The sequence below is a fragment of the Crocodylus siamensis genome, chromosome 10, assembly GCF_052110815.1.
Source record: "Crocodylus siamensis isolate JL-2025a chromosome 10, ASM5211081v1, whole genome shotgun sequence".
Classification (NCBI taxonomy): Eukaryota; Metazoa; Chordata; order Crocodylia; family Crocodylidae; genus Crocodylus; species Crocodylus siamensis.
In genome coordinates this window covers 38,237,974-38,264,240 of record NC_143404.1, presented here as the reverse complement: position 1 = coordinate 38,264,240, position 26,267 = coordinate 38,237,974, and the positions used below count along the sequence as shown (strand labels likewise).

General features: G+C 45.2%; 1 protein-coding gene across 1 annotated transcript in view; it reads left to right on the top strand.

The window, feature by feature from the left end:
- DIAPH1 (diaphanous related formin 1) overlaps positions 1-26,018 on the top strand; it is a 138,485-nt gene extending 112,467 nt beyond the window's left edge. The window contains exons 21-27 of the mRNA XM_090020725.1: positions 3,094-3,333; positions 3,490-3,619; positions 7,749-7,874; positions 9,324-9,487; positions 9,666-9,801; positions 15,824-15,910; positions 23,185-26,018. Of these exons, the coding sequence (XP_089876851.1) occupies positions 3,094-3,333; positions 3,490-3,619; positions 7,749-7,874; positions 9,324-9,487; positions 9,666-9,801; positions 15,824-15,910; positions 23,185-23,345 (1,044 nt within the window). The 3' untranslated portion in view covers positions 23,346-26,018. The remainder of the gene's footprint in view (positions 1-3,093; positions 3,334-3,489; positions 3,620-7,748; positions 7,875-9,323; positions 9,488-9,665; positions 9,802-15,823; positions 15,911-23,184) is intronic.
- Positions 26,019-26,267: the final 249 nt, after the last annotated feature.

The window sequence follows — 26,267 nt, the reverse complement described above, 5'->3', positions numbered from 1 at the left end:
GTTCCAAGGAGCGAGTCCAACACCAAACTCTACTGCCCCTGGAAGGTAGAGCTTGGTTCTGTCCTTTCTTGTTCAGTCCTGTCTTTCTTTATGAACAGGATAAAATCCTTCCTGCTCAAAAAAACATGGCAGGAATATACCTCCCAAACCCTCCTGCCACACCAAAAATATCTGTTCCTGGGGAGTCAATATCTCTGGCATTATCCACCAGCCAAGGAAGAGCACATAGCAGGAACTTGTGGGTGGTTAAGTTCATGTCCAGGACATTCAAAAAAAAAAAAAAAAGTTGGCTCTTAACTTTTACAAGTAGTAAATGGTATGGCCAGAGCAAAAGGTAGACTTTTCAGCACTTCTCCTGAAATGGAGGGAGTGTCAGAGCCCTGCTGGGTGGTGTGACCAGGAAGTCCCTGTGTTCTAAGTGCAGTGACTTGATGCTGTAATTTGCAACGGCCATGCCTGAAATGAAGGGGAGACTACAGTCCCCTCCTGAAGCAGAGCCAGCATCAGAATTTTCCCCCTTTGCTGACCTCCCACGATATGATGAAGTGGGTGAATCATGGTGCCAGCATCTACTGGATAATCAGAGATACTTTCTGCATTGCTTCTCCCATCAGGGACCTGCCTATACCAAACTTGTAGGCAAACCAAAGACTGCATGGCAAGGGCCTTGGTTGTGTTTGCATAGTTGTACATGGCACTGTGCACCAACATGTGCAGGAGCTGAAGAGACTTTCTGAAAAAACAGTGGCAGGCCTTGTTTCTGTGCCAGGAGGAATATGGCATGTACTAGATCTGGCAGCATTGCTGGATTATGACCCACACAGTGTGCCAGCAGCAGGGATCTGTTGATAGCTAGAAATGAAATTGATGAGCCTTTGTCAGTGGAAATTGACTGTGTATACTGTGGCTCTGTACTGCCAACTTTGGGGGGGAGGGGAATGGAATCCCTGGTGGATGTGGTTACCTGGGCAGCCAGTTCAGGTAATGCTTTCTTCTGCACTTGGCTGCCCATGGGAACCTCTACAGATGGGGGCAAGAGGCTGCAAAGCACAATGGGAGCACTGCATGCTCGCTCCATGGCTGTGGAACATTAACAGTAAAAGCTTTTGCCATGCCCTGCAGTTCTCTGGACAACTAGACATGTGAATGGCTGTACATCTATTTCATACTATGTTTTAGTGATGCTGCAAATTTGCTGGAAATTCTTAGCATTTCAAATGAGTGTCTGCCTGTAAATTCAGGGCACTTGACTTGATGTCTGGGGAGACCCCTTCTAGTCCTATATTCCTAGGAGTGTGTCATCTCAGGTGTGACCTATTCCTGCCATTTTGTTTATTTTTTTGGTGAAATCTGAGTATTATTCTTTTGATTGCTAAAGTACATGTAGTGCCTATAATACACATTGCTTCACAGTGTATGGTAATTGTGTCAGTACTTGCCCTTTGGTGAAGCCATATCTTAAAAGTTTTTTATCTTTATACCTGAAGTCTGCGTGTATAGAACTTAGTGTATGAGGTTTAAACTTTAACCTTCTCAAGTATGTGGATGATCTGTTGACTCAATTCATGACCAAGATAGTGAGTTTCTTTCCTGGTCAATTCAGTTTTCTCAATCCAGATTTCATGTCTGTGATGGGAGGCAGGCTTTCTATCTGTCTATTTAAACACTTCTGAGTTATTCTTCTGCACATTTCTGTTGCTTTTAATATTTTGGAGGGACCCTAATTCAGAAAAGAAAGCCCTCAAACGTGCATTTAATTTGCTTGAGATCTTTGAGGCTAGAGAATTTGCTTTAGTGTTTTCTTTAAATGGAAGTTTTCAGTGGAAAATCCATGAAAGGGAGCAATACCATATTATTACAAGTATAACTTGATCTTTTTCCTTCCAAAAGAACCATAAAAGTTAGATTTGACATACACGCTGGGTCAACCTATAATTGTACTCCCAACAATGTTGACTTCTCATCTTGCAGTATTTTTGAGTATGCAATAAAAATACCAAGTCAAAATTCTTCCCATTGCAGTTTTTATTTTGGTATTTTCAGTGCATTTCATTTTGTGTCCATTCCTTGGGGTTTGTTTTTTGTTTTTTTGCTTCTCCCTTGATTTTGAAAAGACAATAATAGCAGTTCAAGAACATTATCTGTAGTTATTAAATTATATATGGGGAAAACTTAATGTGTTTTTTTCCCCCTAAAATTGAACCTGAAAGTGTGGGTTTAACACACGTTGGATCAGCTTTTAATTGGAATATGGTAGTCTGTTTGCCAGTAGTGGAAGTTCTCTTCATCCATCCTCTCTTCAGGTTTTTACTTGATTTGTCTATCTTTCTTCCTACTTTTGCAAGTTTTGGATTTGACTTGTACTTTTATGGTTTTTGGGTTAGATCAGGGATGCTCAACCTGCAGCCCACTGGCCAAATGCAGGCCACAGAACCATGGTGTCTGGCCTTTGGAGTCCCCATGGGTAGGGAAATTTGGTAGCGGGGTGGGGGCAGTGGGCGTTAATATGACCCCTCTTTCCCCCACTGCCAAATTCCCAAACCCTGCAGTGGGTTGAAACCAGGTCATGCCCCTTCCCCCACCCCCACCCCCACCCCATGGGGCTGGGTTGGGGCTGGGTCATGCCCCTTCCCCCACAGGGACAGGCTGCCCCCAGTCCTCCTCCATGCAGCCAAATAGGGCCCCAGTGTGCCCACCCCAGGCACCGGATTGGGACCATCAACAAGATCTGACCCGCAGACAGCAGATCTGGCCCGCTGTTCATCCGGCCTGCTGAGGAAAAAGGTTGAGTACCACTGGATTAAATTATTGGATATGCAGAATGGAACTGGACATGTTCCCAGCTTCAATTACAACAGTCAGATGGGGTCACCAGCTTCAATTACAACAGTCAGATGCATTTAATGTTTGACTGTGTGTCTGTATGTGTGCATTCAGTGGTTAACTGCTCTTAAATGATTCTGGGACTTGGAAGGTGATACTGCAAAGGATCAGTGATAAATAGTCTTCCTACCTGCCTCCCTATTTTCTCAGATCATCTTGGTTTCCTTTCCCCTTGTGTATGACACTGTTCCTGTCCCTTTCCCTTCTCAGATTAGCTCAGTTTCCCGCCTGCGGCCCCGCCTCAATGCCATCCTCTTCAAGCTGCAATTTAATGAACAGGTGGAGAACATCAAACCTGAGATTGTCTCAGTAACAGCAGCCTGTGAGGAAGTACGCAAGAGCCAGAGCTTCTCCCAGCTGCTGGAGCTCATCCTCCTGTTGGGCAACTACATGAATGCAGGCTCTAGGAATGGTGGTGCTTTTGGCTTCAATATTAGTTTTCTCTGCAAGGTGAGTGCCTTCCATGGGCAGGATAAGGAATTGCTCCTTCGGTGTCTATTCCCAGTGAAGCCTTCATTCACCTTCATGTGGAACTGAAAACAACTGTTGGCTAGTCTGAAGTGCTCTCTGTTACCCTATTCTTATGGTCAGTTTTCTCATTTCCAGCTACGAGACACGAAGTCCAATGATCAGAAGTTGACACTGCTGCACTTCCTGGCTGAGCAGTGTGAGCAGTTGCATCCTGAAGTGCTGAAGTTTACTGATGATTTCATCCATGTGGAGAAAGCCAGTAGAGGTATCTTTCACTAGAGCGTGCACACGTGTGTTGGGGGTGGGGAGAAGAGGGGAGAGAGCAGGGGGAGGTCATAGAAGGTGTAGTCCTTAGTTAGGTGGAAAGGTGGATGGATACATAACAGTCCTAGTCTCCTTATTTTGTCTAGTGAGGGGTGACTGCTGGATGTGGCTGAAAGTGATAATCTGGATCATTTTAAACAAAGTCAGTTCAGTTTGTTTCTTGGCAAGGGGACTTCTGGCTGAGGGGCTGTTGCTGAATTTAAAGCTAGTTCACAGCAGTTGATAATTCTATAATGTATGGTAGGAGAAAAGCCCCTCTCCATGTGGAGAGAATGCTAGGCCTAAACTAGAACGTGTTAAATAATATAAATGACAGCTGGAAGGAAGCACGACTGTTGTTTTGTCATGTTATAGAAGGCTGCTTATATTGAGTCACTGTCCAGGGAGAGAGGAAAGAGAAGAAACAGCAGGATGTAGACTGCAGATGTATCCTTCCTGCAAAGAGCAGGAATGAAAGCTTTCACGAGAGTGCCTGAAGTCCTGTCCCCCTCCCAGTTCTGCACTCCTTATCCTGCCTTCCAGTTTCTCCTTCCTTGGTTCTCATCATGTTTCCTCTCAACCCTCAAACTCTCTTCTGAAACAATAGATTTTTATAAGAAGCGTATGTCCTTATTCTGAAATGTGACTGGGGAGCCCTATGGTATCTTTGCAAGTCTCCAGTTGCTTCAGCTTTGGGATTTCTCTAAATTGTATCAAATTATCATTTTCCCATAGGGACCGTTCTAACCACCAGAGATCACTAGTGTACAGAGGCTGTCTGGTAAACTACCCCATGCTACAGGCTGCAGAGGATGAGGGGTCACGGACTGTATGCTGATTCTGTGACCTTGGAGTTTCCTCATATGCTGGAGGGAGTTGTATAACCTGATCTTGGCTCCTCTGCTTCATAAGAGTGGTGCAGATTCACCACAATGGGGCCAAATATCTGGCTTATCTTCCCTTTCTTCTGCCTAGCTGGAGAGGAAAAGGAATGATGAGTATATGGAATCCTGGAGACCTCTTCTGTCAATTGAATGTAGAAGATGAGTCAAGTTTTCATAGATTTTTAGGTTTGGAAGGGACTTCAGTAGATCATCGAGTCTGACCCCCTGCCCTGGGCAGAAAAGAGTGCTGGGGTCAGAGGACCCAGCCAGGTGCTTGTCCAGTCTCCTCTTAAAGACCTTCATGGTAGGGGAGAGCACCATCTCCCTTGGGAACCCATTCCAGTTTCTGGTCACCCTTACTGTAAAGTTCTTTCTGATGTCTAATCTAAATCTGCTCTCTGTCAGTTTATGGCTGTTGTTGCTAGTTACCTCAAGGGGTGCTCTGGTAAACAGTATCTCCTATTCCTTGCTGCCTGCAGTACCACCACCCCCCCCGAATGAATTTGTAGCTGGCCACAAGATCACCTCTCAGCCTTCTATTGTGGAGGCTGAAGAGGTCCAGGTCCCTTGATCATTCCTTGTAGGACCTTACCTGCAGGCTCTTAACCATACGAGTGGCCCTCCTCTGGATCCTCTCAAGGTTATGTATATCCCTCTTGAAGTGCGGCATGTAAAACTGGATGCAGTACTCCAGCTGCTGCCTCACCAATCAGTGCTGCATAAAGGGGAATCTGCTTGTGATTCACCTGCTAATACATGACAGTGAGGTTGGCTTAACCTATCACTTTGTCACGTTGATAACTCATGTTCATCTTGGAGTCGACTATGACTTTGAGATCCCTTTCTGCTGCTGTGCTGCTTAGAAAGTCATCCCCCAGTCTGTGAGTGTGTTGATGATTATTTCTCTCTAGGTGTAGCACTTGGCACTTGTCTTTGTTAACTTGCATTTTATTCTTTTCTGCCCACTTTTCCAACCTGTCCAAATCCTCCTGAACCCGTTCCCTGCCCTCCAGTGTGTTTACTTTGCCCCATAATTTGGTGTTGTCCATGAATTTGGACAGAGTGCTCTCCACACCCCTTATCCAAGTCACTGATAAAGATATTGAACAGCACTGGTCCAAGGACCAAACCTTGGGGATTCCACTGCCCACAACTTTCCAGGTTAATACTGACCCATCCACCACTCTTTGGGTGCATCCCAAAAGCCAGTTTGCCACCCACCTGACCATGTAATCATCTGTGACCGCTTAGTTTATTTATAAGAATGGGATGAGACACTGGCCTATAGTTACCTGGATCCTCCTTCCTCCCTTTCTTGAAACTCGGGACCACACTGGCCCTTTTCTAGTCCTCTGGGATCTGTCCTGAGCACCATGAGTGTGCTCAAACTGTCATGCCAGTGGTTCAGATATGACACTGGCCAATTCCTTCAGCGCCCTTGGATGAAGATCATTTGGGCCTGCTGATTTGAACATGTCCAGCCCTTCAAGTGCACCTTCACTAGGTTGGTGCTAACTGTTGGTGGGCTGATATCCTTCTTGTACCTGTCTATAGTCCAAATGGGAGATGTGTCCTTATCCGTGTTCAGGAATACACAAAAAAACTCATTGAAGAGCTTAGCTTTGTTCCTCCTATCTTACCAATTGCCCTAGTCTGTCCTGTGGGTGTCCTATGTTGCTAGGCACCTTCTTTTTCCTTCCTATATACCTTAAAGAAGGACTATTTGTTGTCTTCAATTTTTGTTGCCAGCCTGAGTTCCATTGTTGCGTTGGCCTTTCTAACTGATTCCCTGCAAGTACAAGCCCTGTAGGTATATTCCTCTTTGGCTACCCCCTGCTTCCACTGTTTGTATGCATCTTTTTTCATCCCTAGGCTTTCCTGGATTTCCCTGTTCAGCCAAGAGGGTTTCCTTGGCCCCTTTACCCCCCTTGATGTGCAGTGGGACAGTCCTCTTCTGTGCCCTAACAATCATTCCCTTAAGGAACAACCGCCCTTCTTGTACTCTTAACTCACCAATGCTCTTGTTCCTCAGTACCTCACTTACTGAGCTCCTGAGCTCATTGAAATTGGCCTTTCTGAAATCTTGCACTTTTGCCCTACCAGTTATGTTTCCCACCTTTTGCTAAATAGTGAATTCTAACAATTTGTGGTCACTATCCCCTAGGTTACCCTCTATCTGCAGATCTCCCACCAGCTCATCCCTTGTGGCAAATACCAAGTCCAGTAAGGCATCTCCCCTAGTGGAACTATATACCTCCTGCATTAGATGAATGAAGGTCCTGTATGCAGGTTAAGAAAGCTACATGAACGGTCAGATCTAGCTGAGTGCTCCTCCCAGCAGACGTCAGGGTAGTTTAGGTCACCCATGGCAACCATAACCCTTGAGTGTACTGCCTGTGAGAGTTGCCTTGAGAATTCCAGGTCTGTTTCTTCCTCCTGGTGTGGCAGTCTATAGTAGACCCCCGCTACCAAGTCTCTTTCCTCCTGACCCCCTTATATTTTGACTTGCAGTACTTCAATTTGTTCCGCTGCTGATCCCATCTTGATTATAGAAGACTTGCATTGCTCCTTAACATAGAGAGCAATGCCTCCCTCCACCCCCCCACCCCTCTTCTTCCCGACTAGCTTGTCTGTACAGCTTATAGCCCTCTATGCCTACTGCCCAATCATGGGTAGGGTCCCACCAGGTTTCAGTTAATCCAACCAGGTTGAAGTCTTTGTTTGCAAGCAGGAGTGTGAGTTCCTCCTGCTTGTTTCCCTTGCTCCTAACATTAGTATAGAGACACTTTAGTCCCCCGATAGGTGCCCTTGGAACTCCCCTGTCCTGATGTCTATCAGGCCCCCTAGTATTTACATGGACTGTCCCAGTGCATGGTTCGTAGTTCACTTTGCCTAGGTTTTCTCTGTCTTCTGAATCCCCATCCCCTGACAAACCTAGTTTAAAGTTTCCTTCTGCCTGAATTTATATGCCCTTCAGAAACAGAAAATTCAGCCAAGGGTCCCAGAACCAGCCTTTGTCAGCAGTGGTGAAAAATCTTTGTACAAGTATAAATTGCCTTAGTTTGAAACTAGGTTAGGCTGAACCAGTGTAAATAGTGCCAGCACTTAGATGTTGAATAAGTGCTGCTACAACCCTGATTAAAACCGAGTGCATACATTGAGAGTTGCTAGCCCTATTTTTGTCTGTGTGTCTTTCTTTTTTTTCAGTCTCTGCTGAGAATTTACAGAAAAATTTGGATCAGATGAGGAAACAGATTTCAGATGTGCAGCATGATGTTGAGAACTTCCCTGCTGCCACAGATGAGAAGGACAAATTTGTGGAAAAAATGACTATATCCTTTTTCTTTTTTTAAGAAAAAAGAATTTGTATATAGGCATGAGTGATGGCAGTGTGCTGCAAAGCTGTAGTGTTAATATAGCTGGTCCTGTGGGCCAAGGTATCTCTGACCTTGAATTGGGACAAATATTTGTGTATGGCCAAGAAGACCTGTGGTGTGCATTGAAATACCCTTTTCCATACGGAATCTGGGAATCTTTCAGGTATTTGGGCAGCTTGCAAAAAAAATAAAAAGAAGTGCCTTACAGGAAGCAACTGTGCATTGCTTCAACCTGGCTCTGTAGCATATGTACAGACTGGGCACTTCAGTGGGCCTTTTTGGCACTTTTAGCTAAAGCTGATTCAATCAGCTGTTCAGTGAAAGCACACAAAAGCCCCACTAAAGCACCTGATCTTTACAGACATCAGGCAGACCAGGTCCAGCTGAAGTGCTTCTTCTGGGCATTCACAGAGCTTGGTGTGGAAATGTGCAGAGTTGAAAATAAAGCACTGGGTTTTGTTGGGGTTTTTGTTTTTGTTTTTTTGGGGGGGGTGTAGTTTAATGTCTACAAGCAGCCTTAGATGCTATGGGCAGAGGAGGTACCAATGTGTTTCAGCATCATAGGCCTGGAATTTGACAGTATGCCACAGATGGTTGCTTTTTTGCAGTTTCTGTAGAAGTTGGTATGCAGATAATGCCACAGACAATAGGATTCCGTTTGTACCATTCACAGTGACAGAAGATGAAGTTTGCTTCTGAGACAGTATGCTACCAGGTCTTAGGGAGCTAATGCCAGAGGCAGTGGAATCTCAGTGCATTGTAATCTGATGAAACTTTAATACTTGGAATGTGCTTGAGCAGAGATACCCATAAGGCTTCAGGGGAACAGAATTGAGATATAGATGCGCTGCATTTCAGTGCATTCATATGCAGTCAAGGAGACCCCTTGGCACGGTACAGGGTGTTGGGCAGGTTTACAGGTAACCAGACAGGTTCTTAGGGAGCTGTGTGAACATTGAGATGCAGGTGTGTTGACTCTGACTGCATTGTAATGACTTGAGCCATAGGGAAGGAGGAGTGCTGAGGTACCGTAGAGTCTTATTTTGTAAGGAAATGCCCCTCAGGTATGTGCCATGGAATAATTTAGTATGTGAAGTGGGTTATTGGAAGCATGCTAATTTCTAACATGGGTCTTAACCTGTACTGAACATTCCCACATAATTCCTGCCCTTAATAAAGGGGTTGAACTTTTGTGCCAATCTTGACAAAGAGTGCAGAGGTGACCTAATTGAACATGTGGATAACTACTGCTGGTGGAGATGGGGATTTCCCTGTGCTGTTAAAGAAATCGGATAAACTGAGAGTGCACTGGTGAAACAGATAGTTCTGGTGCTTACAGGGACTCTCCCTCATCCCTGGTGTTTCCATCAAGCAGCTGTCTTGTCCTTGACTCTCAGGTCTCACAATTTTGTTAAGGAAGCCCAGGAGCAGTATGACAAGCTGCGAATGATGCATTCAAACATGGAAAACCTCTTTAAGGAACTGGGCCAGTACTTCCTGTTTGACCCCAAGAAAATATCCATTGAGGAGTTCTTTCTGGATTTGCACAACTTTAGGAACATGTTTCTGGTGAGTATGTTACTCTTTCCTCATTCTCCCTCTTGGCTCAGACTGTTCCTCCAGTGCACCCAGCTTTGGCACTGTCCTTTCTTACCTTATTCCACAAGGAAAGTAACCTTCTTTGTAAATATCCCCACATAGCCCTTTACTTCATTAGCTACTTCTCAGTTTACTCTGCTATTTGCAGCAAGCCATGAAAGAGAATCAGAAACGGCGTGAGACAGAAGAAAAGATGCGTCGAGCTAAGCTGGCCAAGGAGAAGGCTGAGAAGGAACGACTGGAAAAGCAGCAGAAGAGGGAGCAACTGATAGACATGAATGCAGGTACTAGAGGGCAAACTGATAGTAAAGGGTTTCTGGTTTGTGTGTGGAACAGTAACAGTAGCAGGAATCCTAAGATACAACTGTGAAGGGAAACGGCTGCTAATCCTAGGCTGGGTTCTTGATGGAGACAGATAAAGATTGCAGCACACAGAAAAGTTGTCTGAGCAGAACAAGAAAAAATGGTTCCGTCCAAGTGAACTGGGCTTGCAGCAGCAGCTTTGGAATATGTGCACAGAATATTAGATCATGATGATGTACTTATTTTGGTAGGCAGTATAACTTACTTTACAGGTGAAAGAGGGTGATCCTGATCTTAGGAGTTTATCATCTTAATGAAATATGGTAAATTTTATGACATAATATCGGTAGTGGGGAAAGGCATTCCTGTCTTTTGCTCTGCCTCTTCACTCTCCCTCTTGGGATATCTAGGAGATAATTACATAAGAGCCTGATTTTCATCTCTTACTTTCTCTCCCTTTCTAGAGAGATACTTTGATCTTACTCCAGTTACATGCAGCAAAAGATTATCTCTCTTCTCCTAGTCTCCAAACAGCCTAGACTTAAGAGTTCCATCATTTCCTTTCAGCTATCAACCTCCTGATTTCTGGGCCTTCTTCAGAACTGTGTGCACATGAAATAAATACCCCAAACTGGAGCTAGAACTGCAGGTGGAGCCTCAGAAAGACTGTGGTGATACTTTGTAATAAGAACAAGAGCAATAAGTGTCAAGACCATTGCTTATTACTACCCATCATGCTTGGTTCTCTGAAAATGTTAGTCTTTCAAGCACCAGAAAGGGCTTACTGGGCCATGACTTGAGGACCACTGCTTTGGGAATATGTTTTAATGTCTGATGTCTCTTTTGATACAGTCAAGAATGTGTTTGACATCCTTTGCTGCAAATGAATTGAGGCCCTCCCTGTCTTTGTATTAATACACTAATGTGAATCTCAAATCCCTTTGATTGCATCTTCCAGTTTCTTGCCTAGCTGTGTAATACAGTAGTTAGGCTAGTATCTTTTAGATCGAAATCTGTCACTTACAAATTTAATTAGCCATTTCTTCAACCCTTCACTACATTATCCATTACTCAAAAGTATTAATAGTGATTGAATCATAACATCATATGAGACCTCAAGGTTCATCTAGTCCAACCCCTTGTACAGATGTAAGATACACTATTATATACAAGATAACTATCCCAGACAAATGCTTATCTAGCCTTTTCTTGAAACCTCCAATGCAGAAGATTCCATAGCTTTCCTGGGCAGCTTATTCCACTGTCCTACTGTTCTGATACTTAAGAATTTCCGAGGTTTAATCTAAATCTGCTTTACTGCAGTTTAACCCATTGCTTTTGTGTGTTACTCAGTGAAGCAAGGGATGGTAGCCTTTCAAATATATGACAGCTGCTATCATGTCTAATGACTGGGCCTCTCAAGTATACTGTCACTCTAGGTACAGAACTGAAAAGCCCACCACAAGCCCAAGGCACACATTAATGACTTTGCAGTTATTTGCTATTTACAGCAACCTTATGGTTTCCTCACTTTGAATAGCAAATTTGTTAAATCTGGAGACTTTTACTCTGTGCCCAAAATTGTTAGTCTGCAGAATGAGAGACTCATGTAAGGCTTTTGTTTGGTGCTGCGGCTGGAAATGCATCTCCTCTCTAAGAGTACACTGTTCTGTACCATGGCAGGAGATTCTTCATTTATAAGCACAATCTGGTCTCTGCTACCAGGCACATTCCTTTGTTACAACATATGGACTCAATTACTCACTCTCTCTGTTGATTTCCTGTCTCTTTTTTCATTTCCTGAAACTTATCCCCTTCTGCTGGCTGTTTGAGTATGCATGCAGTGAAATGCCCCACAGGCTCTCACATTCTTTCTTTTCCTTTGGCTCACGAAGAGAGACAATGCTGTTGTAGAGCTTATGTTGAAGTGACTCCAAATTCTCATTGCAGTCCCAGTGAGGACATGAGCTTGTGGGCCTGGAGGTTTCAAGGTGGCCTTCCCCAGAGAAATCTGCCTTTTTTTCTAAGTGCATATTCAGGGACTACCTAGATTAATTGTGTCCTCACTCCTCTTCTGAAAGCGAGACCCCTTACTCCAGTATCTTCCCTGGCTTAGCATTTCGTCTGTTTTCAGCCAACTGCTGTATCTATAAAAATATCATTTTCTCTCTTTTTCCTTTTCCTAGTATGCCTGTCTCTGAGATTCTGGGCTGCTTGAGCCTATGAATGTGAGGGGATGCAGTTAGGAGCATCAGGCTGCTCTGTTTTTCTCAGATGCTTTTGGTCCTTTTCCTGGCCATTTGCTTGTGCAGGCCCAGAGAAGCTCTATGTACTGTTTCCTTATGAGCACAGAGGGTACTCCCTTTTGGTGAGTCCCTTAGTTCCCATCTGCTACCTTTGCTTCAGAGTTGCGGCACTGCCTGTATGCGGTCCTGGGCAGGGGGAAAGGATTGCAGTACCTGAATGATTGAATTCATCACAGTTGGAGCTCCTTTGAGAGGTAGGGGGTAGAGGAAATACAATAAGCAAACATACAAGTTCATAATTTTCATCTCTTCCCTAAGCATATTCCAGTTTGCAGAAGAAGGAGGCTTGTCCAGCAGATTGTACCAGCAATCACAGTCAATACTTAACAGGAGCATGTTCTTCACAGGAGCATGTTCTTTTGAACGTGCTTCAGCCATGGCCCCTTTGGATTCTCTTGACTCTTGCAGCTGCCAGTGTTTTATAGGGCTGCTGCTCTTGCCACTCTTTGCCATCTCCTTCCCTTTCCCCTCCCAGCACTGGAAATTGTGATAGGAAGCAAGGACGGCAGTGCTCAGGGCTTACCTTACTGCTTTCTTCCTGGATAGCAAGAGGCATTTGTATGTGCCTTTTTCATGAGAACCCAGTGGTTCAGCAAATCCTACAAAAAGGACAAGAATTCTAGTCTGTGTGCTTATGACTCTAGAATTGGAGAACAAGTTAGTATCAGAGCTAAATAGTTTGAGTGCCCAACTCAGTGGCTGGGCATGATGTCAGTGTGCTTCTGGAAAAGATCCTACAAAAATTAATAACTTCCATAATAATTCTAGAAGGCATAAGTTCCTATGCTCATTGGTATGTATCCAAGCCACTCAGTCTAGCTATAGAAGGACCCAATAATCAGTCCATACCCTAGGGAGAGATCTGGAGAGTCCAGAGAGTTTGTATGGTACATGTCCCTAGAAATTGTTTTGGCTGTACACATCACTGCTGCCCTTTATTCACAGCTGCTGGCTCAGACCCCATCACCGTAGACAAGTTGCAGAGCATCAGACACCATGACCTTAAACAGAAAAGCTGTAGAGCATCACCTAATATGCTCCATCCTACATGGGGTCTCAAGAAGGAGGAAATTGCAGAAGTAGGGGACCCTTTACCAAGAATATCATGTTGCCTAGCCCAAAATGTTTGGCCTTGGGAATGGTGTATAAAGGAAGGGCAAAGGTTAGAGCAACTGTTAGAGCAACTGGGCCAATGTGAAGCTGTTAGTTTTTCAGGATGCTTCTCCTACTTCCCAGTTTTATTGTTTTCCAGTCTGGTTTGAGCTTAAACAAGGCAACATTCATCCAGCACCATATCTTATTACCTTGGGGTTCAGTAAATAGCAGTACTGTAGTTTTGTCAGTCATCCTGAGTCTCTCATCCTGTTTCTCCCTGATAAAGGCACTGCACAGCAATATAATTTCCATGCCATACCTATGCCATGCCTAGAAGCACCTTGGTAGGGAACTGGAAGAGTAGAATCTAGCTGTAGCTGATAGTAGAAAGATGTTCCCATCACTACATTCTTCGAATGTAAAGTTTCAAGGCAAGATTCGCTTTGACTGAAGGCCTCGGAGCAGAGAGCTCAGCATCTGGCCTTCATGAGGTGATGCATGGGTAATGGACCTCAGCCACCCTGACAGGCTGCAGTTGTGTTGCTGAGTCATAGTGATCAGGGCTGTTCTTTTCCTAGGATGCACCCAACCCCGGGTGTCTGATGCTGTGTGTTTTTGTGCTCTTATCTCCCTCCTGCCTACACATCCTAGAGTCTCACAGTCACTTTTCCATCAGCTTTTAGAGGCTAGGTGGCCATGTATTTGAACCTCTACATAACAGTGCTTCACCTTTTTTTTATTTGTAACTGAGCATAGGATTGTCTATGTTTTCTGGAACCTGAGTACTATCAGACTCTGACTCTTGTATTGAGAATTTAGGTCAGGCATATTGAGTTGTTTCTGCCAGCAGGTGGCATTGTGTGCAGACAGTCTGAAGCACTGGGAAATGCTGGCAGATGTCCTGATGTGATTTTTATAGATTTAGGTTTCATCAGGAACTGTTGCTATGGAAACTGGTTTGCAGTCTGCATTGAGTGTTCATTCAGAATGTTAACTCCTTCAGTGCCTTACTGACTGCAGGGCAGGCTACATAGGAATTGCTCAAGCTCCTTTTTCCCCCTCCTGCTATGCAAAGCTGTAAGGTAGGTTAGTTAGTATAAGGGCATCTGTCTGTGGGGATCTTATACTTAATAATATTCCTACAGGGTCATTCAGCCCTAGAGTGAAATGGGTTACAGAACCTAGTCAGATTCCCAGTTCACTTAGCAGGCTGATGCAGGGAAGAGCTCTGTCTCACTCTTTATTGGGAGGAAGCGGGGAAGGTAACTCTCCTGTTACCCTGCACTGGGCTCTGTCAGTGGGGAAGGATAGGCGTGGCTGGGTTTATATTGTTTTGTTTAAGCCTATGACATAGAATGTGATGGTGCAGGACCCCTTCCAGTTGGAAGTGGGATTTTGTACATGCTTTATCCTTATACTGAGAAGCCAAAGGCAGTTTAGGTTCCTGCTGCTGCCTAGATCCTAGATCCAGGACTACCTTGTTAGACAGGAGGGGGCAGTGCCGTCTCATGGCCTCTGTTACAAAAGTGCTGCGTGTGCTTCTGCTGGCACATGCTCTTTGAACATGATGACATGCTTGTTGCTAGGGAAGAACAGCAGCTGAGGCCAGGATAATCTTCTTTGTGATCCGAACACTACAGAGGGAGGGCGAGGAGATTGGAAGGGAATGAATTGCACTAATAACCTGAAATTATTCTTGAAGAGAACCAGGAAAACAACTGAGCCAAGCAGGCAAAGAGAATGCAGGGAGCAGGGATGGCAAGTGTAAGAGACAGGGTTGCAGGGAAAATCTCAAAATCCACAGTCAGCAGCATAATAATGGAGCTGGAGCCTTTGAGAAAAAAGTAAACTTAGAAAACCTGCCAAATGTTATCTATAACTCAGTTCCTATCCTTCCCCCATATGATACAATCCACTTCCCAAGTAGTTCTGTATCTCTGCACATCTCATCTTCCATGAAGAGTGAGGCATCCCTGCTGGTGCAAGGTATCTTTAAAAATCATAGAAAATTAAGACAAAGGGACCTTCAAAGGCCATCCAGTCCAACTGCTGCCAGAGGCAGGATCACTCTGTCCAAACCATCCCATACATTTGTGGGATGGCTCACTGTTGTACAGCCATTTCCCTGTTGTATAACCTTTTAGTCAAACTACACCATCAGCCCTGACAGTCGGAAGGCATAACACCTTAACCTGCCACAGGTATGGCAGGGAGACAACAATGGCCAATGTTGTTCTGCTTCAAGGGTTGTTAAAATACACTTGAGAGATCCAAAAAGTGAGCCATACCAATAAACTAGAACTTGTCCAGTTCATGGTGGGGCAGGCAAAAATAGGACTTCTCCCTCTTCATGTGTTCTGTCCCCACCTCCTACATGTGTATGTGGAGGGAGGAGAAAGGTGGTTCTTTCTTTGCTCCTTGCAGCTATCAGAGGAGTGGGGAGGGACAGGAATTATTTGTCTGCTTCCCTTGTGGGAAAAGAGATGGTGTCACAAAGGTGTGACTTTTCCCCTGTGATCTGGAACATCTAGGAGGTTTGGAGGTGCAATTTGTTCTATGCATGTCTGTCATGTCTACATATGACTTCTTGATTTCCTTACAGAGGGTGATGAGACAGGGGTAATGGACAGTCTGTTGGAGGCCCTGCAATCAGGAGCAGCTTTCCGTAGAAAAAGAGGACCACGCCAAGGTAAGTATTATTTGCTACACTTCCTCAGAGCAGGAGTTGATGGGCTACCTTTCCTCCCTGAGGACAAGAATTGGACTTGTCCAGTCAGAACAGGTCAGTTGGTCCTTGTGGCTCCACAATCTGCCTCCAACTGTGGCCAATGCCACAAGGTTCTTTAGGAAACAGCTTAGTCCAGAGCAGAGGACATGAACATTTTATAAAGGATATTGGGGAAAGTATCAGTAATTGAAGGCTGAAGGGAGCTGGAAAGTCCAGTGGGATAAAGACACTTGAAAGAGCAAGGAGATGTTAACTTCTGAAGGGTAACGCAATGAAGAAAGAGTTGCTGTAAAATGAGAGAGTGATTGGTGATTGACGATCATAGAAAGATGAGGAAAGGGGAGAGAGTCATGTTTGCTAATGTGACTGACAAAAGAGGTGCAACTATGGGGAAAGGTGGAGGCAATGACAAATGCATGTGTCAGCATAATTCTGTGATGTAGCTCATTTTCCTATGGGCTATGTCTTGCCATAATGTGTGTGCTTCATCATCTTCTGTCTATGACTGGGTGTGATTCCATGATCACACATCCACTATGCTTTCCGATCGTGTTTGCTAGAGTCAACATGATTCAAGTGATCTTCCTGTGCCACCAGCTGCTGTTTGAACAGGCAGCTTTAGATCAAAATTTCCTATAAGGAGGGGGAAAGGAAGAGGATTTTCACTCCCAAGTGTACAACAACAGGAAGGGAATATTATGACATGTCTGCAGAATGCCAGGAATGATGCACTGTACCATAGGAAAGTGTGAGGACTAAGAACAGCATATAGATGATACAGTTGGCCACTCATTTTGTAATAGACTGAGAAATGTGGAGAGCAGACCTGTAACCCTGTTGTCCATCTAATCTAGCGCTCTTTGGAGAGACTACTGTTACTGCATTAAGTGTCTATTCCTATTATAAGTGTTGGCATTTAGCTCCTGTATTTGTGTGCAGTTTTACTTTGCAGCAAGGAACAAGAAACATACCAATGTGACAGTGGTGTAATAGAGATCTGTGGAGTCAGTCATCACAGCTGGGAGAAGTCCTTCTTGGTGTTCTGGGTTTAAAAGCTACATGTTGCCACAGGCTTTCCTTTTGGTTTATCTGGAGATTTAATTTTTGGGTGCTGCAAGCTGCAGAGGCATTCAAGGTTGAGATTTCATTTACCTGTTTACCATTCTGCCTTTGATTTTGAGTTTATTGCTGGGTTTGGAGCTGCAACATCAGTCTTTGTAGTTCTTATCAGTAGAAAATTTCATTTATTTTGGTTTCCATCTGAGTATTTAGAATTCTGTAGATGCTGCATTTCCATTTATTTCTATAAATCTTTTTCCCTAAACAGTGGGGTATGTGATGCACTCTCCCCACCACCACCATGAGAGCTATTGAGGGCATTTCTCAATCCCTTGACACTTTTTAGTCTCACTCACTGCAGCAGCTGAAGAGCGTAGAGGCACTGTTTGTAAATCTCATCAGCTCCAGTCTTTGACTCTGAGTTTCCTTAAAGGCAGCTGTGTCTATTCAGAGACAGTAGCAGCTCCTCACTAGCATGTAAAGGAATGAAAAAGCAGACAGACCTCTGGGAAGTCTGTTTAATAACTTAACGGACTCATTGTAGGGAAGAAGGGTGTCAGCAGAGGGGATTGTTCCAGCTAGTTCATTAAGAAAGGAGCGCAGACTGCTACAGTCGGCAGGATGTGTACACAATAGCCCAGTGTCCTCCTTCATTCAGACTTCATGATTGTCTTGCAGTCACGGTTTCAGCCTGATGATTCAGGCCTGATTTTTGGTTTGAGTGACTCAACTCATGTTCTTTTCTTACAGCCTTGACGTCATGCAGGCCATCTGTTCTGTAGAACAGAGGCGAATAAAGAAAAATCTATCATAAATCTTGCCTCCCCCACCAAAGCTTGCTGGGTTGCCCACACTTCCACAGCCATCTCCCAACACAAGAGGGCAACAATACGCTTGTATTAGGCTGCCTGTTTCTGCTGGGCCTTCATTTCCTCAAACATGACATCTTGTAGAACAGCGAAGCTGCTTTTCATTTCTCAGTTTCTGTATTGCCCTGCTGTTGCTGATAGAGATTGCCCTTCTTGATACAGGGAGCCTGCTAGTAATAGTCCTTCCAGGTTCTGCCACTTCACGACATATCCCAACTGATTTCTGGGTCTGGAGATGCAAACACCTGAGTGAGCCTGAATGTTCTGCTAATGCTTTGCAGAGCTGCTGGAAAATCAGTTTAGAGCTGGTCTTCAGTGAGAGAGGCCCACTCTCCTGGGTGACCCAGTAGCCATGCTACAAGCATTTGCTGCTCAAAGTATAGTAAATTGACACAGTAAAGCACTAGTGAAAACTGAAATGTTTCCCATACTAAGGCTGCCAAAGGGTATCTTCAGCTCTTGAACGTATGTAAAAACAGAAGGGGAAGCAGGACAAGAGATTTTGAGACTGTGTAAGAAAGAACTTCCTGGGTTCTGTGCATGTGACTGAAAACCTACCAACACGGGCATGTGAGAGGGAAACCATACTGGGACAGTATGGTGAGTGTGAGAGAAAACATGCTGATGTGAGAGAGAGAGAGTGAGTGCATGTGCAAACATGCAAGAAAGCAAGAACCTGTTAAGCTGTGGGCATGAGAGGGGGATGAGAGAGAGAGAGAACCTGGGATGTGTATGCATATGGGTGAAGGTGTTGATGTGCATGTGGGTATGTTAGGAAGAAAATGAGAATCTGCTGGTGCATGGGTATGAATATGAGGAGAATCTACTGGTGTGACAGTGACAGAGAGACCATAGCAGTGTGTGTATATGAGACACAAACATACTGAGAGGCAGGAGGTATGAGAGAACCTACCAGCATGAAAATGTACATATGTCTGTGCACAGGCACATGGTGGGGTCAGGGGAGGCAGGAGCAGGGGGAGATACAGAGAGAACCTACTGGGTGGCAGTGGTATGTGCTTGAGGCCATTTTTGCAGTGACCAGGCCTTGGCAGTGCCCTCATCTCCCCTGCTTTTACCTATACCATGTCATAGGATGTTGGTGTTTCAAGTGTTGTGTCTTGTAGCTGTATTTGAGAGTTTCAAGTGGCAATTTTGGGGAAGTATAGGATAAGTGATTGCCTGCAAACACAGGGGACCAGACTCAATAGCCCAGGTGGCCCTTTTTAGTCCTGTTCCCGTTTGTGTGTGTGAAGGATGCAATGTACCAGTGTGGGTGTGAGAAAAAGCACCAACATGTGTATATGGGCTGTTTTTCTCTCTCTCTGTCTCAGTATCAGTGGGGCTAGGTTGGACTCAGGCAATGCCCTCTTCCCACGGTGGGCCTGGGCCAGGCCAGGCCTCCGCTTCCCCTGCAGGTCCAGGTCGGGGCTGGGCCACACCCCCCCCTCACCCCCCCCATGCAGACTGATTGGCAGAGCTGCACCCTGCCTTCCCCCTCACTCCCCCCCGACCCCACCCCACTCACCCCCTGCAGCCAGGATCAGGACTGCTGGCCACCTGCCCTGAGCACAGGATCAGGACCACTGGCCTGATCTGGCCTGCAGGTAGACCCGGGCGTTACCAGTCTAGCCCACTGGGGAAAATGGTTGGGCACCACTGTTGTAGAAGAGTCTTTTCTAGTGTCTGGTGTATAGATGCCAGAAGGGGAAGAGATGTACTATAAGATAAGTTTGAAACTAAGGTTGAAGTTATCATCCTGTTTAGCCCTGAGAACTCTGATAACATGGACGCTTTTGTGTTCTGGTTATTCCTAACAGTAGGCCTCTCTCACACTACTGTTTTTGTATATGCTTTCACAGGCACTAAGATGCAAGCATGCATTGTTAACTTGCAGTGTATTTTAAAACTATTTTTATGTTTACAAACGAAATATTAATATCCAGAGACATCCAAGGTTTGAATTCATCACATTCAAGATAGATTATCCTGAATGCTAGAAGGTTAAAGCCAGGTTAAAGCCTGGTTCAAATGGGATACGAGGTCTTGCCTCAAATGGCTGGGAGTACCTAGTACCAGTGGAAAAGCATTTAATACTGGCCGAGCTTTTTGGCCTGGGATTGGAGGAGTGTCTTTCAGTGGGATCTGAAAGCAATCTGACTAGTGCCTCTTTTATTTCCTCTCACCAGACTCTCTCTTGTCCCTCTGTGAGGTGGAGGAGGATACGCCTGAGCGGGTAACACATGGGCATGTTATTCTCCCGTCCCCCACTCTCATTGTGTGTGTGTGTGACTCCTCATGTCTGCAGGCAGGGAGGGCTAGAAGAGGAGACTGAGACACATGCAGCCTGAGGAGTGGATCCCAGGAGTGGATTGAAAATGGGCCTTTTTCACTGGTATCTTTGAATCTTGCTCTGATTCTTCTTTTCACTTTCCTGTCTAAAGTGCAGCCCACCTAGCTGCCAGCCTTGGAGCCTGCAGCTAGCCCACAGAACTGGGCTGCCAGGTCACCTTGCTCTCAGGGCTTGGCTGCAGCAGGCTGTTTCTTGTTGTCTCTCTCCTCATTCTCTTCCCTTCCTGCCAGTGTGTGCAGTCTTCCTGATTCCAGTACCGCAGTGATCCATCATGCAGAGAGTGCAGCAGCTGACACTTCCATTTACTATTTTGGTGCTTCAGTTACTCACATTCTGTCTCCTGCATAGCAGCTCTCAGAGCACAGCTTTGGATTTCAGGAAGTTCAGACAGAATCTGAGAAGCCATGTCTGTATTGCCCATAAACTGGGTGTTGGCAGCAGATTGGATGTGGGGGGTTAAGATGGGGCTGGGCTTTAAAGAGTATAATTCAGCCAGTGGACTTAAGGGACCTAACTAGTTGCAATTAGCAAGTTGTGTCTTGAACATACTCTTTGGAAAGACATACAGGAAAGCACCTATCAGGTCTGTAACAAGGATAAGCCCTTGAAGAAGGATTCATTCAGGGAATGATAGGGTCTATGACTGCGATTTGTCCTTTGGAACTGTGTTTCAGGTGAGAGACTGAAAATCAGTGGGGTGTAGGAAACAAATTACCAGAGGCTAGGAAACAGATGAGGGTTGCACCTTGTGCCTCGGGATGCAAGGAGTCTTGGGGGAAAGGTGAACCTGTAACAGGCATGAGAGGTAGGAGCAGAACACAAGCAGAATCGGACTGGAGGCTCTATAGATGTAAAAGTTGAGGAGGTGCTGCTAGAAGCATACTGTGGAAGAGCTCAGAAAGGTGGTGTAGGAAGCACCTTGGAAGCTTATGATGCAGTCATTAGGATAGCCCTGACAGGGTTTGTTTGTTCTTCAGTTTAGGGTTGCAGAGAGTAGAACTGCATAATAAAATCTTTAACAGGATGAGGTTCTTGGGAGTGAAGGTCATGGGATGGAGCAGAAATAAGTAAAAGGGCTGGTAGAGAGGTGTTTCTATGCCCGAAGTGATGACAGCAGACTGTCATAGCTGTTGCTGGGATAAACCCTGTGCAGGTCATCCACTCAGGATGGACATTTAGTAGCGTACTGTAAAGAGTCCATAGAAGGGCTTAATCCCTGTGCAGGGGACCTCCAGCTGGGAGTTGTACTTGTCTGTGCCTAATGCATGTCTCCTTTGCATGCTGTTCCATGTTCTCAGTGTTCAAAAGTGTCCGGTCTAGAAACTGCATGGGAAACTGTCCAAGAGAAGTGACTGCTTTGCTGTCTTATAAAGAGTTAACTCTCCCCATGACTGTCATGTCTCTAAGCAGGAACTCACCTGCTGCTTTGAACTCCTGTAAGTGACTTGTCGCTTCTACAGCTTCTTCTAACCATAGAAGTTTCTTCCTGGACACTTGGGCCTGAGAGAGTGCCTACATATGCATCACATAATGAATCCATGCAGACTGTAGTGCACATGTACTTATGTGCATGCATGCATACATACCACAGCATGTGTGCACTGGGTTCAACCTGCATGTGTGCTGCAGTGGATAGTTTGTGTGCGTGTCTGACCATATATATGAACACAGAGCTTGCCTATATGTGTGCACACCTGTTCAGGTTAGTGAGTGTGTGCATCAGCCTAAGTGCCGCAAGTGAGTGTATGGATGTATTCAGTGTTGGAGCTGGCTGAGTGTATATGTTAATGATATGGTCAATGACTTGTCCTCCCTGTGCAAGCACTGTGCCCAAACCTCTTCTTATCATTATCCTGAAGTTCAGCAGGGCATGGTAGCTGTTCTGATTCAGGGCTGTTTGCTTGACTGAGCCTCAGTGGTGAACTCCATGAAACTTTCACACTCATGATCTGGATAAACTCAGGTCTTAGGTGTAAAGAGACGTCTTAAGGGATGTGTAATATCTAGACATTGTGTCATTAGGATGTCATATGTGATTTACAGGTGAAAGATGGTGGTGTTTCTCCATTTTACTGTGATATCTAGGTAGCATAATAAGGCATGGAAGGATTACAAGGGATGTAAGGATCTGTCAAAATTTTGTAGTGAACCAGGAAATAGCACCCTCCATTTGGCCATTGTGTGTTACCCAGCAAAAACAAAAGTGGGGAAAGGTGTGTCAGGCCCCTCCCCCCACCCTTAGACTGTCCAAGCACAAGAGGTAGGGAGTTATTTCTGTGATACTGCTCGCTTTTAGTCTTGTTCTCTTCTCTGGACTTCCCTTGCTAGTGTGTGAAGACAACCTTAAACTCTGAGCTTCTGAACTTTGTTATTTTAATTCAGGATGCATGTCCCTTCCCATCATTCAGCCTTTGGACCAGAAAGTGGATACTGGCAACACTCAACTAGCTCCCTAAAAGTAATGAGTTCTGAAAACACATTCGATGACTTGCTTGACTCCTGCGTAGTGTATGGCTAATTCTTGTACTTCTTACTTTTATCGAATCTCCCATATGCCACCAAGCCAGAGTGTTGTTGTTACACTCTCTTTTCTAAGTGGCCCATCCCTGTGCTATCTGAAATTGTAGCATGGTTTTCTATGCTACATCCTGTGGGTTATAGGACAGTCTGTTTATAAATGTTGCTCCCATTCAAACAGTACATGCATCATGGCTCCAGGCCCTTTATGAAAGATCCCCTGTTATTTCAGGGGCTCTGGAAGCTTTAATTGTATTGAAACAGCAATTCTATAGGATTGTTCCAGGACATCATGCATCAGCCTGTTCTTCCCAGTCCCTGGCAACCATGCCAGATTGCAGCTCTAGTCAGCCAACCTGAAGGACAGCGACCTCCACCTAAGCAAGTATGCACCAATGTATCCCTGAGCTAGTTTCTCACAGTCTTTTCTCTTACAGCAAACAGGAAAGCCGGCTGTGCTGTCACCTCATTGCTAGCCTCGGAGCTGACAAAGGATGAGGCACTAAGTACAGTACCACGCAAGATGACAAAGAGTGAGTTGGCAGCCGATGGAGGAGTCCATGATGAAGCCATGGAGATGATCAGCCGTTCAAGCTAGACCTGGGTGATGGATTAGGGCTGAAATCTGCAGGACTGAAAAAAATGTGCAAAGGAAGCAAAATACACTGGGTCACTTTGCAGTCTTTTGGCCTGGGCCTGTGGGGTAGTGTAATTTCCTTCTTGCTCTTGGGCCTGCTTGTGCCAGCTTTTTGGCCTTTTGTTTTTGTTCTCTAGATCATCTCCAATCTTCAGTCTGCCTCTCTCAAATTACAAGGCATAATGCTTTAGCTGAATGTAAGCCATGCTCTCAGAGCAAAGGTGAGAGACACTGGTTTAGCCCTCCTTTCTCTGCAGGAGTATGGTAGAGCATACTGGGAGGTAAGGGGTGTAGAGGGAGGGATTAGAAGCCACCACCCCACCTACACATATCCCTGCATTGCGTGTTGCCAAAGCAGGAACTTTACAAGCTGCCTTAACCTGAACTTTTTAAAGTATCTCTAATTTTGGGACATGCTGCTGAGCCAGGCCAGCCAAAAGCTCCATTTCCCCAAGAGACTGACCTCCAGCAGTGCTGGAGGTTCTCAACCTGCTTCCTTATCCATCTCTATGTGGGAGGAAATTTTGTAGGTCAGTTTAGCTGAACTTCAGTTTCTCCAGCTGCTGGGTTGTGTTCTTGTACCCAGCACCTTCTCTTGTGCCCTCTTTCTACCACATGCTAGGAAAGGAAGTGACTCAGTAAACACCTGGGGTGGGAAGCGCTGTCCTTGTCTCCCTCAGGACCTGCTGCTTTCCTGCTCAACCCAAATCCTTCTTCTGCTTGTTATATTTATTCTACCATCTCTTCAGCTGAGCCTTCCTGCCACTGGAATTAATGACATAGCAGTGATTACTCAAGAGGAAATAGGTGAAGTATTCATTGCTGATAGGCTGTTGGGCAGGAAGCTGTTCTAATGCAGTAGCTGCCTCTGCATGTTTTGGAACCGAGAAGAATAAAAGTTAGGTGTAGTGTTTTGTGTTGCTCAGTGTCCTACAAAAGCGTTTGCTGCAGCCCCAAAGCAGCCTCTGCTTGGAATGAAGCTAGGGCTGCAGTTCTCTGCAGTGTACAGTCTGAACAGCACACTCTGGAAAGCATATGATCTTTTGGAGCAATCTCTTGTGGCTGCAGCTTGAGCCCCACCCAGGCTTATCAAGTCTGCTTGCTTCAGCTGTTGTGTTGTGCCATGCAGAGGAACTTCCTATCTCCTTGCCGTGGTGATAGACAGATGGAGGCTCCTTCTGACTAAAAAGTCACTTTGCAAATGTATCTATTTTTGTATCAAATTTTGTTTTAAAAGAAAATTTTAATGTACAGTGAAAATACCTAAAACATTTGCATGTTCCTGGAGTCCCTTCCCTGCACCATGTGCATTTTTCTGCCAGCTGTGGGATAGTGGAAGTAACCACCTACAGCACTGCACTGTGTTCTATTGTCCCCAGAGCATAAAGGAGCTGGCCATTCACTGTGCTGTCTCTGGCTACTGTCCCCTTGCCTAGAGGAGCTGTTTCATTGCATGTACTAGGGAGAGCCTATCCATCATGTGCATGCAATAGAGGAATTCAAATGCTGGCTCTAGTTTCATCTCACAGGTGTGAGATGATCTATATATAATATGATGTATTTTATCACCCAGGGGCTGCTAGCCCAGCTTGAGGATGTTGGGCAAGCAAGGGGTGGAGCTGTGCCTGACATCCTGAAGCAGAGGGGGAGCAGGCAGGAGCCCTTTTCTGGCAGCATCCCAACTGCTTGCCTTAATGTCATCTATTGGTATAGGAGCTGGGAATGTGAATAGTGCAAACTCAGCTTTGGGCCCCTGTGTTCCTGGGGTTTTGGTGTCATTCTAATTTAATATATTAAAGGAGGCACATTTTATTGTGGTCTAAGTGCTGGAGTGATCTCTAATAGTCCAGAGTAGTCTGGGCCTTGCACACATCTCTGTGGCTACTTCAGCTGTTGCACCTGTGAGCTTTCTATACGTATGGAATGGATGAACATGATGGCTTTTCATGCATTTGTATAGCATGAGTGCCCCAATATTGTGCACTTCCCACAGTGTGTAATTACTTAGTCTTTTGGACCTCAGACCATGCCCCAGCTTTAGGCATAGCTATCCCAAAGCCTTGCAGGAGATTTCCATTCTTTGAGAGATTCCTGTTTTGCAGCTTGGGGTCACAATGATAGAATCACATCTCTACATTTGACGGCTAGCAAATTAGACAGGTATTGTTCTGCCTGTAGTCATCCCTTGGCACTTCCACAGAGGAGTAGTAATGGGCCTGCAAACTCTGGGATATGTCTGGGGCTTAAGGGAAAGGGTTGCTGAGGGTGCAGCATTTGGGGCTTCACATCTGGGGAGAGGAAGTTGGGGAGCATAAAAGGAAAATTAGCCCCAATGGACTCTTTTGGTATCTGCTACTCCCCAAAAAGAGGGAGAAATAGATGCTACAAGTGAAGGAGTGACTCTTTTTTTTGCAGATGCCTGGATAGATGCTGCCAGAGATTAGGTCTAATACTGCCTTCTCCCTTTCCAAGCCAAAGGTGTCATGCCCAGAGGTTTTGCAGCTTTTATTTGTTAACTACTTTTGTTGTTTAAAAAAAGACCATTCCATTTCCAAACTGCTTTGGGTGTTTCCTGGGACTTGTGATCAGCTCTGATTATTTTGTTTGAAATGTTAATAAACAGTTGAAACTGTGCAGGGTTCTCAGCCTCCCATTTCCTTTCATTAGCAGCATGGCATAGCTGGGCCCCCTGCCATGATACAATGGCAAAGGGTGTCCTGGAAGCAGATGCTGTGTTCCCCAGCTGAACTAGAGCAAATGTGGAGGGGCAGTTTCAGGATAGCATACTTGCCTGCTCACTCCTCTCTTCCTCTCTGTTTTGGTCAGTGTACAAGCAACCTTGCAGTGTTCCAGGCATGTGTATGCTCATAGCCATCACGTGGA